The 19393-nt window shown below is 41.5% G+C and overlaps 1 protein-coding gene across 7 annotated transcripts in view; it reads right to left on the bottom strand.

Annotated features, from left to right (window-relative positions):
- Positions 1 to 1454: 1454 nt before the first annotated feature.
- LOC123510423 (BTB/POZ domain-containing protein KCTD20-like) overlaps positions 1455 to 19393 on the bottom strand; it is a 61467-nt gene continuing 43528 nt past the window's right edge. For 4 of the 7 annotated variants that reach the window (XM_045265600.1, XM_045265603.1, XM_045265596.1 and 1 more), the window contains 9 exons: positions 11335 to 11490; positions 9403 to 9532; positions 8626 to 8768; positions 7793 to 8012; positions 7134 to 7329; positions 6448 to 6597; positions 5990 to 6087; positions 5366 to 5593; positions 1455 to 5002 (listed from right to left, as the gene is read on the bottom strand). In XM_045265600.1, coding sequence (XP_045121535.1) covers positions 4973 to 5002; positions 5366 to 5593; positions 5990 to 6087; positions 6448 to 6597; positions 7134 to 7329; positions 7793 to 8012; positions 8626 to 8768; positions 9403 to 9532; positions 11335 to 11490 — 1351 coding nt within the window. In that variant the 3' untranslated portion in view covers positions 1455 to 4972. The remainder of the gene's footprint in view (positions 5003 to 5365; positions 5594 to 5989; positions 6088 to 6447; positions 6598 to 7133; positions 7330 to 7792; positions 8013 to 8625; positions 8769 to 9402; positions 9533 to 11334; positions 11491 to 19393) is intronic. The other 3 variants (XM_045265602.1, XM_045265599.1, XM_045265598.1) reach the window with 3 other exon arrangements.

The following is a 19393-nucleotide window of genomic DNA, read 5'->3' on the forward strand; positions in this document are numbered from 1 at the left end:
TGTCAAGTAAACCAATCATTCTTCACCACACGCTCAGACTCAGTGTGAACAGCTGACCGGTGGGTGGTGGGCTGTGGGTGGCTGCTACTGGGGACTGGGGTGCAGCTAGCGATAGTCCCGCGTTAAAGGAAGTTGAATCAATCTAACCTTGGCACCTATCGCACCGCCGTTGTAGGTATTGTTGCATTCATAGAAAAGATTATCCGAAGTTTTAAATAGGCAAGATGAAAAGGAGAAACGCCACAGAGCACTGTGAGTGAGAAGTTTGTTATATCCACGATCCAGATATATATCTGGACCGTGTTTAATAGCATCACTCACGCAGCAACCTCGATCGCTCTCTCTCTCTCTCTCTCTTCAGATGCCATCCACGCACAGCATCATAACTAATGAATAATGTGGTGGTGTGTATCTTGTATATACTAAAGTGTGGGTCAATAGTTTTAAAGTAATGTGCTATTGACTCATTGAGGAAACAATTCCAGTGCACCCGTTGAAGATCGCAGCACATGTTGCACGTCTTTTTATCTTGAATAGGCGGAGGAGTGAAACTGAATACTGAGAGTGGTGGTGATTTCTCTTCAATCCCAGCTAAGGATTGGCCGCAAGCTGGCATGTCTGCCTTGACCCTCGTGCAGTCGATAGGCATCGAGCTCAAGCCTTTCCTTTTTTGGGATGATACCTACTCTCTCTGAAGCACTCACACCACCAGTACTAGAGCTTACCACCCGTACCACGTGGCACCGCTACTATCCACACTACCTTCACCAGGAATTTGAAGTGCGTCTCTATCTACGGTGTTGGTGGTGGGTTGCATGGCTGATGGTTGAGGGGTGACATGTTTAGTTGCCTGGCTGTGTGTGTGTGTGTGTGTGTGTGTGTGTTTGCCCTCTAGCATTTCTTTTCTCTGCAATACCTTTCTTCTGTAGCGGGCCTTTATTGGCTAGTGCGTGGTGTTCCCTAGTACAATTGGCACACTTCTTTGGTGGTGATTTGCATTGTCTCCAATCATACTTAGTGCTGGAGTATTCAGAGCAGATCTTGAAATTAGATATGGGGCATTTCTTTGTTGGGTGGTCCTCAATTCCAAAAAACTTCGTACAGATGAGAACTGGGATGTAATCATCTATACTGATGTTAAAGTCGGGGATACTCATATGAAAGACGAGGAGTCCCTTATCTGTTGCTTTTTTTAGTTACAGTTAAATTGTTAAGCATAATTTTAATAACTTGTTTTAGGGATCTTGATGTTCTCATCTCTTCATTGAGGAAGTCGTTTTCATTCAAGTAGGTCATCTTCAATATCCTTAGGTGTTCCAAGGAATGATGGTCCTCTTCGCACATATTTCAGGGGAAGCGAGGGCTGGAACTTTCCAGCTTTCAGCAAGTCCAAGGTGGTAGAAGATCTTATTACTGTCATTGTCAGTTCTGGTTAGTACAATGTACACATGTGGTGTATTAATCTGATTTTATTTATTATTACTGTTTTATATACATGGAGATTGGCCATGAGCTGGGACAATAAAAAAATGCCCATGACCACCACTCCCACAAAGCAAAGTATAAGAATAGGCCGAACACGTTATACAATACGAAGGAGGCTACAAACTCCATCAATATACAAAAACACTACCTCACGTAACAAGTTTTCATCACCCAAAAATTTAACATCGGACTGCGAGGAGAAGCTATGGAGTGTGACTGGGGTGGTGTGGGGTGCTGGTGGGCAGGACTCAAATTGCTCAAGAGGCACAGCCGGCACGTGCCTTGGAATACATGAGGTCGAGGGGACCTGTACAAGCCGTAGTAATAACTAGAATATCAATTACAAAACAAAGAGAAAGGGCTGCCAAAGGCCTCAAGCTTAAAGGCCCCAAATTCTTAGCATCTAAGGGCCACAAAGGTTCATAATGCAGCACTGCTAGTGGGAGCTAGCCGTGTGGATGCGATGTGCTAGTGGTATGCATAGTGTGCCTGCCTGGCTGGCTATTCACTGGATATAAATGCACTCCAATTTAAATATTCAGAGGCATAATATACTTGACTGTACTCATAAAAGGAACTGAGTACTTAGTACAGAAAAAGAATGTTTAGTAATTCGAGAAAAGTTCCGCTGAGTACTGAAGTGTGAATCAGGTTAATGACGTAGGAGGAGGATGCATATAACATGAGTACGTACCTGGTGTGTTTCAGAGTGTAAGTACTAACTGTGCTGCTGTGTCACTTGGCATCCTCTGTCCACATCTAAAAATATCCAATGTACCTTAGTCATGTATGATGTGTTTCATTGCTCTGTGTGTGTGTGTGTGTGTGTGTGTGTGTGTGTGTGTGTGTGTGTGTGTGTGTGTGTGTGTGTGTGTGTGTGTGTGTGTGTGTGTGTGTGTGTGTGTGTGTGTGTGCAAAGGTAGTACAGCAACATGAGGTGTGGATAGCAAGGATGTAACAGCCCACATATCACAACCTAATCACCCATCACCAGCATGGGACCCCAGTCAGTCACAATCTGACCTCACCTAAATATTCTATTCAGTGTCACTTCCAAAGGAAATACTTCCTGACACTAAACTTCAATGCAAAATAAGAATACAAATTATTATACATGACATAACAATTATAAAATATATATAGTCAAAGAAAAAGCATTTATAAAATTCAAGATTGGTCACCACTAAAATAATAGAATACAAAGATAAAATAAGATTTACACAAGAAAACAAAGTTAAACAAATGTCCTGATTAACATTTCACATTAAGAATAAAAACTGTCTTAATGTTTGGTTTGAGGTTTGAGTACTTGCACATTTCCCATTGTAAATGATTCCTTTAATGAAAACGTACCTCTTTTCTGACTACAGACAACTCAGTGTGCATCTGTTAGAAAGTCTTCATATGTTATACTGATACGATACTTAAGGAAATGCATAACCATGTTATGTAAAAAGCTTGTCAAGTAATTTCCTGCACCTACTGCTCAGTAAGAGTGCAGGAATCAACTCCACCACAGCTGCTCCTCCACAGCCACCCCACCACCACCTCCACCACTATACCTCCTCTTCAGTGAAAGCTTTGGACAGTTTCAAAAGTAACAGCAGAGAGCCATCACAATGCATCAGAGGGAAGGCAGCTGCTACAAGTCCCATGTGCCCCACAAACATGAGGTGGTGGTGCATGGCTGACATATAAACAAGCTCTTGGACTGGTCTAGCAACACTGGTTACTTCTATACAGGGAATCATTATTTCCCAAGAGCTCCAGGTCACCAAAAGAAACACCAGTAATCAAATAATCATACTAGTGTGTACAAACCCTCATGCAGCAGGTTAAGTATCACTTCTCACACACATTTATGGACATTATCAAAGAACAACACAAGAACAATATTGGTGGAATGAATGATGACATTATAAGCTGCCTTGTGAGCTTAGCTAATGTAATCCACCTTGTGTTATCAGATACTAGCAAACCACAGCCAAAATAACATGGTTAGTAAACCATTATCAGTAATCAACCATTCACACAAACACAATCTCTCTCTCACATACCAGTATAGAAATAATACACTATGAGTTAATGTATGTACATAAACTAACTTAAATAGTTGCTTGTGAAAACATGAAATGAAAAAAAAGATACCTACTCTGTCTCTCATGTTCTCCCTCTTTGTGATATCAAGTAAAATGTTCTCAGTATCTCTATACATACTTCAAAACTTGTCCATTCCCTAGTACTAAATACAGCTCTCCTTTACACCATAAAGGAGACTCAATAAGATGCATCGTGTCACAGGCAGATGCACTTGACCAGACTTTAATGTAAAATGGCAAAGTTGTCACTCATACAGTGTCAAAGAAGCACCAAACCATTTATAATTATAACAGCAAATAACACTTGATAAGGCAATGGCTTCTCACTTGTCTACTGGTGGCAAGGAGAAGGCAGTCTCCTAAAAAAACAGGTGTTGGGAGGCCACAGCTGCCACTCACACCTTACCATCAGGAGTGAAGGACTTGGCATGTTTCTTTATCAAAGCAGGAATTCCCCAAAGTCTTGTGAAAACAGCATTAAGAGTTCAGGAGACTCTTCTCAGATGCAAATTTCCAAGATAAATATTGGGTAAAGAATGTAAAAGTTTGCATGGATGGGCATTTCTAAGTGCATAAGGAGACATGCCCCCATCCACTGATTGATAACGTGATTTATAGTCGGTCATAGGGGCGGTGAAATACTCTGTCCTTGAGTGCAGTGAGTTGTGTGAGCAGAGTGTGGCATATGGAGCACAGCAGAGGGCTGGAGGCAGGGCCCAGGAGGGGAGAGGCATCACTGGCAGGAGAGGACAAAGGAGGAGGTGGAAGAGATGAAGGGCTGCAAAGAGAAGGTAGTGAGGGAGAGGCATAATGAAAGAAAGAACCAGAGTAAGGAGGAGGTGGAGGAGGAGGAGGAGGAGGAGGAGGAGGAGGAGGAGGAGGAGGAGGAGGAGGAGGAGGAGGTGGAGGAGGAGGAGAATTACAGGGACGAGATTTAAAAGAGCGGCAAAATGATGGAGAAGGAGAAACAGTAGATTTAGAAAATGATGGAGAAGGGGAAACAGTATACCTACAAAATGATGGAGATGGAGACACAAGAGACTTACAAAATGATGGAGAAGGAGAGACAGTAGACTTATGAAATGATGGAGAAGGAGAAACAGTACACTTAAAAAATGAGGGGGAGGGAGAAACAGAAGATGAAGGAGGATAATAAGAAGGTGAGGGAAGACAAATGGACTGGGGAGAGGTTGCAGGATCAGGGGGAGGGGTAGGGGAGGCAGCACCGAAGGATGCGAGGCTTGGCCAAGGCCTGTGGCCAAGAGGTGCAGTGGCTGTGGTGGCAGCGGCGGCAGCAGCAGCACTCAAGACAGACCCCATCACTGCCCCTCATGTTGCCTCCTCATGGCCGCCAACCTGCCGAGGCCGTCAAGGTTATTTATTGGTTCTCAAGGTTGGTCAGATTTGCTCTTGATAAACTGGGGAAGAATTTGATTTCCATTAGTTCATGGTTACATTCTACAACTGTTATTTTTCAGCAGTTGTCATTCAATTCATTTATGGACCTGTCTTCCAAATTATTCACATATTCTCTCTCTCTTGCATAACTGTTTCAGGTTTCTTACTCTTATTTCTTATCTATTAACACTGATACTATCCCTGTCTAATAATCTTTCATCTTTATCACTACAGCCTATACATTTAGCTCCTTAAAGTCTAAACTCTCTTCTACAACTAAAACTCAACATAAAAAGTATTACATTAAACACACAACTCAAACCCCCTCAAGCTACACAAGAGAAGGCACAACCTCCCACCATGAGCCCTGCCCCTCCACTCACCTCAGGATAGGATTCACTGGCAGGGGGCATTGGGGGATTGTGATGTCCCCCTACTGCCCCTTCATCTTGATGGCCCCCCTCTGCCCCTCCCACAGCTCCCTCAAGGGGTAGTGGGGGTTCTGGGGGTGCCTCCTGACCCATGGGTGGTGGATCTAAGGTCACCACGCGATCAAGAGCAGGGTCAGCAGTTGCTTCGGCGAGGTCTGTTACAGATTTGCTCTTGACACACTGCAAGGAGTTACAGTTTACATTAGCAGAGATCAAGATGTATCTCTTCTGTGTCACTCAATCACATCATACTGCATAATCTAAGAAAGTTGTATTTGTTATAAAAGATAGCAAGAAACTGATTTTTGAGAATGGTAGGTGAATAGAAGAGACTTATACTAATTGAACTGTTGATGGTGAGTCAACAGGGACCTTAAATGAAGACTAGACACACTTCTAAATGAGAGAGGCAGGTGGAAATGGGCAGTCATGTGTAATCCTGATGGCTTCTTGTAACTTCCCTTATCTTACATTTTTAAGCTTTACTGTTACCTAATGGACTGTCTCCTGCCACTTTTACATCAGTGACAACAATCCAATCCACACGTCACAACAGCCACAACACTCATGACTCACCTGAAAATCCACATGTCTACTCTTGGCTTCTTCCTTCTCCCAGGACATGCGGATGAAAGGTCGCTGGACGTAGTTGTAGATTACTTCCGCTCGTCCACCTGACAAATAATTAGAAGATTTATTTTCTGTCTCACATTAGAGATAAGTGACTAAACAGTACTTTACATATAATTTCTTTTCCAGTATCCCTTTTATTTATCTGTATATATACTCAAAGATTAACTAAATTCATAAAGAAACAAAGACTGGGAAACAATAAACCTGGTATTTCATAATGATCTACTATTCCTTTGTATCTACCTTCTATATTTACTCAAAGATTAACTAAATACAGAAAAAGAAAGACTGGGACCCTTAATAAGTTTAGTATGTATTTCATAATGACCACACATTCACACATATAGATTAATTTATCTACAAGGTATGGATGTGTCATATTTGCACAAAGGCAGCCTCACCTGGTCTCTTCTTGATCTTCTCCTTGTAGGTTGGGTAGCCTTCAATGCCCAACCGAATCTTCTTGAGTCCACGCTCCTTTAGCACCTGCTTGGCCACATCTCGGTTCTCTATGTACTTGAAGAAGCGGTACATTGCGGTTGAGCAAACGGCTGCGACAAAGAGCAATGCAATGACACAGCTTGTTTGTGGATGAGAACACTAATGTATGGTAATGTCAAACTATACAGAAAAGAAAGTGTTAACCCATAAAAAAAAATCTGATAATTTCTCAATAATAGCAGATAAATCTCATGTCAAATCAGTGCCACTATGATAATCAGGTTCTAGGTGGTAATGCCAAATATGCACTTGGGTGGTGATATGGGCCTTAAAATGAGCACCACTATAAATAAAATTGAACTGAACAGCACTTCCCACACATACTCTTCTGGTATGCCTACAGGCGCTATAGGTCATAACGTAAAAGTGTATTTGAGAAAGATATACATTCATTCCTGTATCTTCTGCATTCCCATTCATAGCTTATGATCCAAGAAGGTATGTGACAAACTGCTGACTGGAAACTTCATAAGAATAATAGAGTTTACCTAATCTTAGCCAGCAATACATGATTTGGCTGCTGTGACATTGTATCTCAGGTTCTAAAGATTTGTCCCCAGCCAGGTCCAGCACCCAGCACACTCACTTTGGCTGTATTCCTCTCCCATCTGTGGAGGGTAGTCATCGTCCCACTCCACAGTGTCATCATCCAACAGAATGACAATGTGGCACTCCCTGTCACCTCTCTGAGCTGCTAGGACCATCAAGGGCAGGATGTGCTCTTCTAGGAACACCTCAAACTGCTTTCGTGCTCCTTCGTTGCTTAGTTCATGAAGGAGTCCCCTGTGAAAGAGTGACACACCTATCAAAGTGTCTGGTATTGTTACAAATCAGTGTGTTGTGATAAGCTATATGGGAATGCTAGCTTGAGTAAGATGTATTTATCTAGTTGTAGTTTTAAAGGGCCTGTGCATTACACTCATGTAACCCCATCTCCATACCTACATTTGTTCAACTTTTCTTTAAAGCTATGCACACTCCTTGCTGACACTACATCTTCACTTAGGCTATTCCATGCAGCTATACTTCTTTGTGGAAAGCTGAATTTTTCCATGTTCATTTCTTGAGTGTGAACATCTGGATTTCCTAACCTGTTCAGCATGGAATATTGATGAAAATAATTTAGACTTTTCTTATTGTGTCTCCTCCTCAGGGACATCTTTACTAACACATCAAAAACATCAACACAACCTAACACCAGCAATGCAGAAGTGGACAAAACAGAGTCAGAGGAAAGGAATACACACGCAGGTTCTGGCACTTGATGGTGTTGGCGTCGAAGGGGATGAGGAGGTAGTCACAGGCCTCCCTCAGCTCCTGCACACTGACAGAAGGAGGGCAGCGCACCGTCCCTGTCTTGTAGTAGTCAAGCACGGCACGGAACACAGCCGACGAGAAGCCCTCCGCCACCTCAAACTCTCCTCTCTCATTAGGATGTGTGAACTCCAGCCCAGACGAAAACATTCTTTTATGGCAGGAAGAATTAGGATGTGATATAAAGATGCTATGAGTATCATGATATTAAGGTACTTACTTAAGGTTTTAACACTGGTTTGATACTCGAATGTTTAGTGAATGTGTACATGTTTGATATGAAAAGATGTAGTGTGAGTACTAATTAATTTATGAAAAAATGACAGATAAACTAGAGTAAGAAAATATTGTTTAAATCAGTTTATCACATAATTTTTAAATCATTAGTGTTGATAATTAATTAGTGCTGTGGTATAACAGGTAAAAATATTTGACTTGTGGACTGCATACAAAGCATAACATAAAACACATAGTGTGCTGCATATAGGTATGTAAATAAGGTGTTGAGTAGGTAAAAGCAGAAAGCACTTAGTAGTGATCCACGGACAATGTTGTTGCAGATGACAATATTAAAGAATATTACTTCAGTACATTATGATCCAAGAAGAAATCTCATCTTTGAAATAATTTGATATATAGGAGATGAATGAGGAAGATAGGTTGGAGCATAAGGATGGGCTGAAAGAATAGGGAGGAGGATTAAAAGCAATAAAGAGATAGGCAGGTAAGAATATGAATGCGATGGATAACAATCAAGTGGAGACCTTCCAAGCATGGTGTTGGGGTGGGCGGTGAAGATGGCCGGGTCAACAATGAAGCGCGTTCCCTCCACTACCAGGGTGATGCGGTCGTCACTCGAGGGGAGGGACTGGCCAGGATCCTTGGTGTGAGGGCACTGGTGGGATGTCTGGACACACAAACACAGGATTAAAAAATGAAGATGCTAACATATGGAATCATCTTAGGAACAAGTTAGACAGATGGTAAGGGACATGTCTATCTGGTAACTGAGGAACAAGCATATAGACACGTAAAGACAACAGTAGTAAATAGAGACAAGAAAAATTACAGTATGTATATGTATATGGAGGGGAAAAAAAACTGGGTTATAGGAACAAATATCCAGTCAAATAATGTGGGAAAAAAAAAAAAAAAAAAAAAACAGTACTGGGACACATTTTTACCATGAGTTTGGTTATGATTAGACCATTTTATTTACATCAGGAAGATTAATGGCAAGTCTTCACTATTTTAATCTTCCACATAAGTTTCTGAAGCTGTATAAAACCACCAAATAGTAAGCGGAAATAATATGGAGACCCATGTTTTGGGGGCATTTTAAGACAGTCTGGCATGTTTGAGGGCATTTTATTTACATCAGGAAGGATCTATGGAGGTCAGAAGATAAATGGCCATAGTCTTCACTATTCTAATCCTCCACATAAGTTTCTGAAACTGTATAAAATCACCAAATAGTAACCAGAATGAATATGGAAACATGTCATGGTACTGAAGGGGCTGAGGGTGCCTGCACCTCTCACCTGCTGCACTGTGGTTCTGGATGCACTGTAGGGGTGTGGTGAAGGGTGCGGTGAGGCGTGGGGCGACGAGTCTTCATGAGAGGAGGAGTGCCCAAGGGAGCCACGCTGGACTACCCCTCTGTTCCTCATCCTGGTGGTGGGAGGGTGTGAGTGTGGGTGGGTGAGGCACAGTGACAGAGAGTGTGAGACAGAAACTTGAGCATATGAGTGAGGAATAAAATGGGAGAGGAGAAAGCAGTGAGAGGCAGGTGAAGGAAAAGAAAAACATGGATGTAAGTGAATATGGGTGAAGTCACCAGCAAGAAAGCAGTCCATGTAGACACAATGCATAAATTACATAGGTGGTGGATTTATAAGAAAAAACATAATGTCAGGTAGTAAATGAGAAAACATCATGTGAGGTAGTTATCAAATGGGAAGTGGCATAACAGTAGCTTGTGTTGGATAAGGAAAATTGGTATGGGTTCAATAATAGGAGTACACAAACTTTCACATAAGTGAGAGATAACAAGCAGCTGACTGTGAATGTGGTGGTATGTGACATCAACAATAATGCACACATCATTAATGGAGAAATCACAGCACAGGTAACTGAAGAAACAGCTGCAAACAAGGCTTAAATCAATAACTGCAATTATAGTAAGGGGAAAATGACAATGAGGAGAGTAGTTATTAGTTACAGGTTAAGTAAATCAGCAGAGGTGCTACCAATGAAGAGTGCATGAGAGTGTGTGTGTGATGAAACAAACTAAGAAATGCAAGTACACCACAGCAATAAAGCAGAGGATGTAATAACTGAAGAATGGCACTTTGGGTCTCTTATCAAGTTTAATTACAATGTACACACATGATAGAAGTATTCATATTATTATGGCAGAGGGATCTGTGTCATCTTCAAATACTATTGTCCATGCCAACGTGACTGAGATATGCAAGTAGTTCTGAAGAAGAAACTCATTACTTTGGCTGATAAAAGCAAATGAATGATCTACTACCATGTCAGTACTGGCTTCACTTACCTCAGCTAATCAAGGCAATCACAAGCAATTATAGATAACAACAACTGTATACAACTCTGGAACTCCCTGCCTGCTTCTGTATTTCCATCTTCCTATGACTTGACTTCTTTTAAGAGGGAGGCTTCAAGACATTTGTCATTGAATTATGGATAACTCACTTGACCTTTAAGGGAAATGGCAATGCAGTTGGTCTTTTTCTCTTTTTTTTGTTCCCCTTGGCCAGTTGTGCCTCCTGCATAAAAAAAAAAAAAAAAAAAAAAAAAAAAAAAAGTCCTTCATCGAGTGAGACACATGTATGGGGTGGTCATGCCACGGCAGCATGAACACGCATCAATCTTCCTCCCTCACTCCTTCCCTTGGCAGCACATCACTACAACACTCTATCATGCACCACCGTCTGCCTGAAGTGGCAGGCACACCTCACACTGACTATCCTGTTGATGTCCCACGAATGACCAGCAGCGTTACCAGCACACGTCGAAATTGCTAGCTTTGGTTCCGGAACATTAAAGTGTCTCAGCCCAGCCAGCCATTGAGTATCTGTTGCCGATACATCCTTGCCACACTTCCCTATCATCTGATCTTGCTGGTCACACTCAACCCAGCATGTTTCCCAGCTGTCTTTGTGAGGAAGTCAGCTGTTGCCTTGTAGAACTGTTGCAGCCTAGGTATTGACTGACTCACTGTGTTATCTGGTATCTACTCCCAAATATCAACCTATCAAAACTCATCTTACTCAATATCTGTATTCCTGAATATCCATAACCCAATACCCACCATATCCATCTTCTGTCATCCAGTACTTATATCATCCACCACCTACTGCATGTAACCCAGTGCCTGTTATCCAGTTATCCAATGCCTAATCCACACACCTTATCCTGCTCTTTGCTAGTGGGTGCCAAGTGCTTACCCTGATCTTTGCTGGTGGGTCATTTTAGGGATGGCAGACTCATGGTGGTGAGGACGGGAGGAGCCTGGGTGGGCGTGGTGAGTGATGGCCATGGCCCCTCCCGCCTCCCCTCGCTGCACTAGGCATGACTTGGGCTTGGGGGAGGAACTGTATCTGCTGGCCGAGAAAAATGGGAAAAATAGCATATGAAAAACTTGAGTGCCACCCCAGCAAAAAGGATGCTAGTGTCTCGAAAAAAAAAAAGGAGGGATTTACTACGCTACAGTGAGTGGAAAAAAAAAAGTGGTGGCGAGGTACTGTACTCATTTATGTAAGGGATAGTTACAAGCTTAGTGGATGCAGGAGACTACTGTACTGTGAGTTTAGACACTTAATGGCATGAGTGATGTCTCCAGCTCAACGGAAATGCAGGAAGCTCAGGCAAAAGAAAAAAAAAATATCAATGTGTCGGAAATCATAGAGAAAGAGGCAGAGAGAGAGAGAGAGAGAGAGAGAGAGAGAGAGAGAGAGAGAGAGAGAGAGAGAGAGAGAGAGAGAGAGAGAGAGAGAGAGAGAGAGAGAGAGAGAGAGAGAGAGAGAGAGAGAAAGGACAGTAGTGAGAAAATGTAAGAGCTTTCCAGAAAAAAAGTTTCAGGTAAAACTCATGAATTTATCAAACTGCGTTGAAAACAGTGTTAAAAATACTTGAGTTAACCTTGAAAAGAATCCATATTTTTGTGTCATATAAAAGTGATGTCATCTGTGAAGCAAATCTTTGGTGATTAAAAAGCAGAGAGAGAGAGAGAAGAGAGAGAGAGAGAGAGAGAGAGAGAGAGAGAGAGAGAGAGAGAGAGAGAGAGAGAGAGAGAGAGAGAGAGAGAGAGAGAGAGAGAGAGAGAGAGAGAGAGAGAGAGAGAGAGAGAGAGAGACCAAAATTTGTACTGGCTTATAAAGTATCCATAAAAAAACATAACAGTACTGAATTAGACTGAAGGGAAGCACATTTAGAGTGCAACTGATCTGGACTTAGCTAAGCATCACTATTCTTCATGAAGGCAAACACTCTAGCTTATAAGTTTTCATATAAGCACATTACCATTTCTTTATGGTTGCTAATATATGAGTGTGATGTGATGAGAATTTCATGAACCCTAAAATACTGGGAAACATTTTTACTTTCAGATTTGTGTATGATTAGACCATTTTATTGACATTAGGAAGGGTCTATGGAGGTCAAAAGATTAATGGCCACAGTCTTCACTACTTCAATCCTGTCAATACTGGGGCACATTTTTACCTTCAGATTTGTGTACGCTTAGACCATTTTATTGACATGAGGAAGGGTCTATGGAGGTCAGGAGATTAATGGCCACAGTCTTCACTATTTTAATCCCCCACATGAGTTTCTGAAGCTGTATAAAACCACCAAATAGTAAGCAGAATGAATATAGAAAGAGTTTGTCTGTTAAAAGGTGATGGAAAATGAGTGAATGCTTTAAGTGGTGAAAAACAGATTACCATACTTCAATAAAATATAAAAAAAATAGTGACAAGCTCCAGCAACGCAATAAAAGACAATTGTTTAGTGTATGGAAGGAAGATGCTTAGTTGGTAACACTGTAAAGTAAGGCAATGTTTCTTACCAATTCTACACACAAAGGAGGGAAAATTTATGATAAAAATTGGACTCGCAACCCACTGGTAAAGATGGCCCATATTCTGAAACATTTCCGCACTGCACCTTCACTATTTTCAAAGGGTTTTAGTTGAAGTACCATGTGTTTTTAAGGGTGTTTTTATGATTCTAGTGACATGTTAACAAGTTTTCTGCATTATCAACAGGACAAATACTCTTTAGAACTCAGCTAATCATCTCTGTAGTCTTTGAAAATGGTCACGGTGAGAGAGGGAAGCGTTTCTCAATACAGCGTGATGATGGAAGGAGATAAAGTGACTTCAGCCAAACACTTCCTGTCCCTCATTTACTCGTCTTCCTCACCAACATCACTCTTCATTCGGACTCATGTAATGCTTCCCATCTCTTCACACACTTGGTCAACAGAGAGTTAAACATTAAAAGCTGCATCTCAACCCTTAAAAAGATGATTCAACATTTCTAACACTGCTGGTCTTTTAATTAACTCTTTCTTTAACCCCTTCAGTACTGGGACATTTTTTTACCATGAGTTTGGATATGATTGGATGGTTTTATTTAGATTAGCAAGGGTCTATGGAGGTCAGATGATTGATGGCCAGTCTTCAGTGTTTTAGTCCCACACATAAGTATCTGAAGCTGTATAAAATCAAATAGTAAGCAGAATGAATAAGAAAATGCATCACAATACTGAAGGGTTAAACTGTATCCTTCTTATTTCAAGCTCTATATACACCTTCATTAGTAAAGTTGCTCTTGTAGATAATGAAATATCAAAAGCTCATTCTTACGTAAAAGTCAAAGATAACCTGACATTTATTTCTTTAAATAAGCACTTCACCTTTAAACCATTCCTTTCAAATAGGACAAAAACAAATAGTTACTTGCAACCAACATACAAAATCAGTTTCATATGATACAAAAGACAACCTGAGATCTCTGTTTAATGCCGACATTTTTTACAACAATATTTTTTTTGGCTCAGAATAAAAATTTGCGTCGCTTCCTGAGACTGCTTTATCTTGCAGCTCTCAAGGGTTGTACTTGAGATAACACTTGGTCCTGCACTGATTCCCTGATACGACAGAAGGGAGATGATATACGTAATAAGTTTCAGGGAAGGTGATCGCCTATTCAACATTACTTCCTTCTGATTCTCTTTCCATGGTATGATTTAGAGACTTGCAGCTTTTGATTGTAGTGTTGGTGAAGATTATACTGGAAATTAATATGTCTAAATGATTCTCTTTCACTAGTATGATTTAGATTTTAGAGAATTTTAGCTTTTTAGATATGCCTCGATGATTCTCTTTCTTTGGTATGATTTAGAGGACTGTAGGTTTTGATGGCAGTGTTGGTGAAGATTATACTGGAAATTAATAAATACCTAGATGATTCTCTTTTGCTGGTATGATATAGAGGATTGTAGCCTTTTAGATAAGCCTAGATGATTCTCTTTGTCTAGTATGATTTAGAGGCTTGCAGATTTTGATGGCAGTGTTGGTTAAGGTTATACTGGAAATTAATTCATGCCTAAATGATAATACGGCAGGTTATAAATAAGTTCTTGCAATTAATGTTAACATATCACACTATGAAAAATTAGAATGTATATCAGTAATACAGCCATTTTGAAAACACCACTTAAGGAAAAAAAGGATCCACTTAAACATTTATCCGTAAGTACACACACATGGGAACACAGATACAGCGAGGGACTAAGGTCATTATCCGACACGTTTAAAGACCACAATCCTAATTATTTCACCATCCTGCCTTGCCAATCCAACAGACTGAGATAAAAGTTATCTGGTATTTTCAAGGCTATTTTCAAGGTAGTCTGATAAGGATTTTACATCTTTAAAGGGAAGAACACTCAGGAACACTTTTAATGATCTCTGTGGCATTTAACCCCTTCAATAATGGGACACATTTTTTACTTTAAGATTTGTTTATGATTAGACCATTTCATTGACATTAGGAAAGATCCATGAAGGTCAGAAGATCAATGACCACAGCCTTCACTACTTCAACCCCTTCAATACTGGGACATATTTTTACCCTGAGCTTTGTGTATGATTAGACCATTTTATTGACATTAGGAAAGATCTATGAAGGTCAGAAGATCAATGGTCACAGTCTTCACTATTTCAACCCCTTCAATACTGGGACACATTTTTACCTTAAGATTTGTGTATGATTAGACCATTTTATTGACATTAGGAAAGATCTATGGAGGTTGTAAGATTAATGGTCACAGTTTTCACTATTCTAATCCCCCACATGAGTTTCTGAAGCTGTATAAAATCACCAAATAGTGAGCAGAATGAATATGGAAATGCATCATGGTACTGAAGGGGTTTAAGACCAGTAATAGAGATGGAGATGGAGGGAGCAAAGCATTAAGGTGTAAATGTTAACAACACACCATTACTTAGACTAAAACACTCAATGGTATGTTAAAGCAGTGATGAGCTCTACTTGTTACCTATATAATGTAATTGGTGTGTACGGGACCTGGTGACCCAAATTACTGCGATATCTTTGTGAGCACTCCCTCTTTCTTTCTCTCTCCCTCCCTTCCTTATCTTCGCCTTACCTTGATTCATCTCTTTCTCCATCTAACTAAATAATTCTCCTCTCTCTCTCTCTCTCTCTCTCTCTCTCTCTCTCTCTCTCTCTCTCTCTCTCTCTCTCTCCTGTTATTTCACATATAATATATCCATCTAGCTGTATAATCTCTCTCTCTCTCTCTCTCTCTCTCTCTCTCTCAATCACTAATACATCCTACCACTAAATTTCCTTCTTATTTTCTCTCCATCTGGCAACTTTTCTCCTCTTTCCCTCCATCTGGTAACTTTCCTCCCCATCTCTCCATTAGAATTACTTCACATTAACTTTTTCACTTTCTTTTCTTCTCTACAATAAAACTCCTGCATCTATTTTTCCCTTTTTTCCACATTTTTTCCTCCATCCTTCGCTCCGTATGTCTGTAGCTCTCTCTCTCTCTCTCTCTCTCTCCAAGGACATAACGGAGCCAGCAGGAGGGAACTCGGTCATATAAATATAAAAGTCAACTCCCTCCGTAACTTCTCAGATAAAAAAGGTATAAAAGTGACAGCAAACTTTTCCCATCTTCCACAACGCCAATTTCCAGTAACGCTGCGGTCTGGCCACGGGGAACCATTTTATTTTGACACGGAAAACGGGATGTCTGGCCACACACACACACACATTCACGTCCACACACACACACACACACACAGTATGCCTACCGTTTTTTTTTTTTTTTTTGTGTGTAATTCACTTCGGTCGCTTGCTGGTCTCTCTCTCTCTCTCTCTCTCTCTCTCTCTCTCTCTCTCTCTCTCTCTCTCTCTCTCTCTCTCGCACACACACACACACACACACACACACACACACTTATTCATTAATCCTAACATGTCCCAGGCGAAAAGAAAATCGTGTGTAACTGACAGATATGAGTGAAATGACTGCCGGGGCCGACCAGTGACTAATAAACAGACGCAGGTATATTTCCTCCCATTAATGCTTGATGGTACAAATGAGCTGACACTTCCTACACATTTCAAAACAGCTGACAGGGGCGATAATTGTATGCCCACCAATGTGCTTCTAAATTACCAACGTGTCAGGGTAATGCGCGGATTTTATGGCGATATCCAAAGTAAGAGAGAGAGAGAGAGAGAGAGAGAGAGAGAGAGAGAGAGAGAGAGAGAGAGAGAGAGAGAGAATGTGTTCCAGGTGCAATTAACAGAAGTGGAACAATCGGCAACTTTCCTCCTTTACTTAATGTGACTTAAATAAATCCTGTTCTTCTAAATGTGAGTCACGGACGAGGAAAGAAAAGTCAGAGAGGAAGGTTAATTCTCTCTCTCTCTCTCTCTCTCTCTCTCTCTCTCTCTCTCTCTCTCTCTCATTCATACTTGCTCAAACTTCTCATTCTTATTCAAATTCCACGTTTCTTATCACTATTCATATATTTTGATTCTCTCTCTCTCTCTCTCTCTCTCTCTCTCTCTCTCATTCCTACGTCTTTTACCGCTTTCATCATTACCTTCCTTCTCTCTCTCTCTCTCTCTCTCTCTCTCTCTCTCTCTCCTTAAGAACATCGCCACTAAATATCAAGGGACCAGTTTTGTGAGTTCCAATCCCCTTCTGATCCCACGTTACAGAGGATCAAAGTTCACGGGATCAGAGTGGCGCCGTGTTAAAGGAGCATCACAACACTCCACTAATGAGGTTCAAATGCCCTTCTCTTTAGCATTGGATTCCCTATAAGCCAAGTGGGATTCCAGCGTCTATAGGAAAGCCATGTTATTATGCAGTGTTGAGAGAGAGAGAGAGAGAGAGAGAGAGAGAGAGAGAGAGAGAGAGAGAGAGAGAGAGAGAGAGAGACTGAATGACGGAGAGGTTGAGAAAAGGAAGAAATAGGAAGAAAGGAAGCGTCACTAAGTACACATAGGAGGAGGAGGAGGAGGAGGAGGAGGAGGAGGAGGAGGAGGAGGAGGAGGAGGAGGAGGAGGAGGTGGTCTAGAGTCAAGAAAAATGAGATAAAGCAGGGAAGAGGAGAAGGAAGAGAGATGAAGAGGCGAACAGTTGGAGGAGGAGGAGGAGGAGGAGGAGGAGGAGGAGGAGGAGGAGGAGGAGGAGGAGGAGGAGGAGGAGGAGGAGGAGGAGGAGGAGGAGGAGGAGGACGTTGGAAGGCAGGTAGTAGAGAGAGAGAGAGAGAGAGAGAGAGAGAGAGAGAGAGAGAGAGAGAGAGAGAGAGAGAGAGAGAGAGAGAGAGAGAGAGAGAGAGAGAGAGAGAGAGAGAGAGAGCAAGAGGGAGAGTAAGGAGGGAGGTAAGATGGGAGGGATTGATGGAGGAGGAGGAGGAGGAGGAGGAGGAGGAGGAGGAGGAGGAGGAGGAGGAGGAGGAGGAGGAGGAGGCGGAGGAGGAGGAGGAGGAGGATATACAGAATGGGTCAACACTGAAGTTTACAAACACGAGACTGCTGTTAAAGGTCGGCGGCCATCTTGCTACACCACTCGCCTCCACCACCATCAATGAGAGCTGTTGACTTGCCTTCCTCCTCCTCCTCCTCCTCCTCCTCCTTCTCCTCCTCCTCCTCCTCCTCCTAACCCTTGTCTTTTACTATTCTCCTTCGCCTCCTCTTTCATTTTTCTCCCTCCCGTTTCTCCTCTTGTCCAATTTTTTTTCTCTTTCCTCTTTTCCATTTTTCTCTTTCTCCTTCGCTTCTCCCTACTCCTACTGAGAGAGAGAGAGAGAGAGAGAGAGAGAGAGAGAGAGAGAGAGAGAGAGAGAGAGAGAGAGAGAGAGAGAGAGTTGAGGTTGAAACTTACAAAAAAGAAAGATAAAATTTGGCAAAGATAGATAACTGATAGGAGGAGGAGGAGGAGGAGGAGGAGGAGGAGGAGGAAATGAGAAGAAGCAAGGAAAATGGAAAAGAAAGCACCACAGAGAGAGAGAGAGAGAGAGAGAGAGAGAGAGAGAGAGAGAGAGAGAGAGAGAGAGAGAGAGAGAGAGAGAGAGAGAGAGAGAGAGAGAAATACATGTGACAGAAAAGTTTTATTTAGAGCAATTAGTTAATTTTTTAAAAGTTTCCAGTCACTAAAAAAATATTTTGGGCAAACACACAAACGAACAAACACAAAAATAAATAAAGAAAAATAAATAAATAAATAAATAAATAAATGGAGAGAGAGAGAGAGATGGAGAGAGAGAGAGAGAGAGAGAGAGAGAGAGAGAGAGAGAGAGAGAGAGAGAGAGAGAGAGAGAGAGAGAGAGAGAGAGAGAGAGAGAGAGAGAGAGAGAGAGTCGATACATGATTCCAATATCCCACAATTATTAAAAATGTTGTCGCCGATACACTCGATAAAATAGTGGCCACCCCTCGCTCGCCATTCCCGATTCCAACCTCATTCCCATTCCCATTCCCACTTACCGCTCTTCACAACTTCCACCCCCATTCCCATAACAATCACGCCCTCTATCGCTCCTCATTCCCATCATTCCTGCTACCTTGCCATTCCTAATTCCAAATGTGCTCCTATCAGTTTTTTCCTCATCTCTCTCTATTCCCAGTATTCCCACTCCATTCCCATTCCTGGTCTTCGAAGCCATTCCCGTTAAGAAACAAGTTATTTTGTTATGCTTTCCTTCATTACATTCCTGTCACATTCCCATTCCTGATTAGACATTCCTACTATATCGTGTTTTTGTCATTCCTACTATTCCTGCTCCATTCCCATTCCTGATTTTCGAAGCCATTCCCCTTAAAAAACACGTTATTTTCTTATATTTTCCTTCATTACTTTTCATTTACCAATATTCCTGTCGTATTCCCATTCCCGATTCAAAAACACATTCCTATATCATGTTTTTGTTATTTCTACTATTCCAA

The sequence above is a fragment of the Portunus trituberculatus genome, chromosome 29 (genome assembly GCF_017591435.1).
Source record: "Portunus trituberculatus isolate SZX2019 chromosome 29, ASM1759143v1, whole genome shotgun sequence".
Classification (NCBI taxonomy): Eukaryota; Metazoa; Arthropoda; class Malacostraca; order Decapoda; family Portunidae; genus Portunus; species Portunus trituberculatus.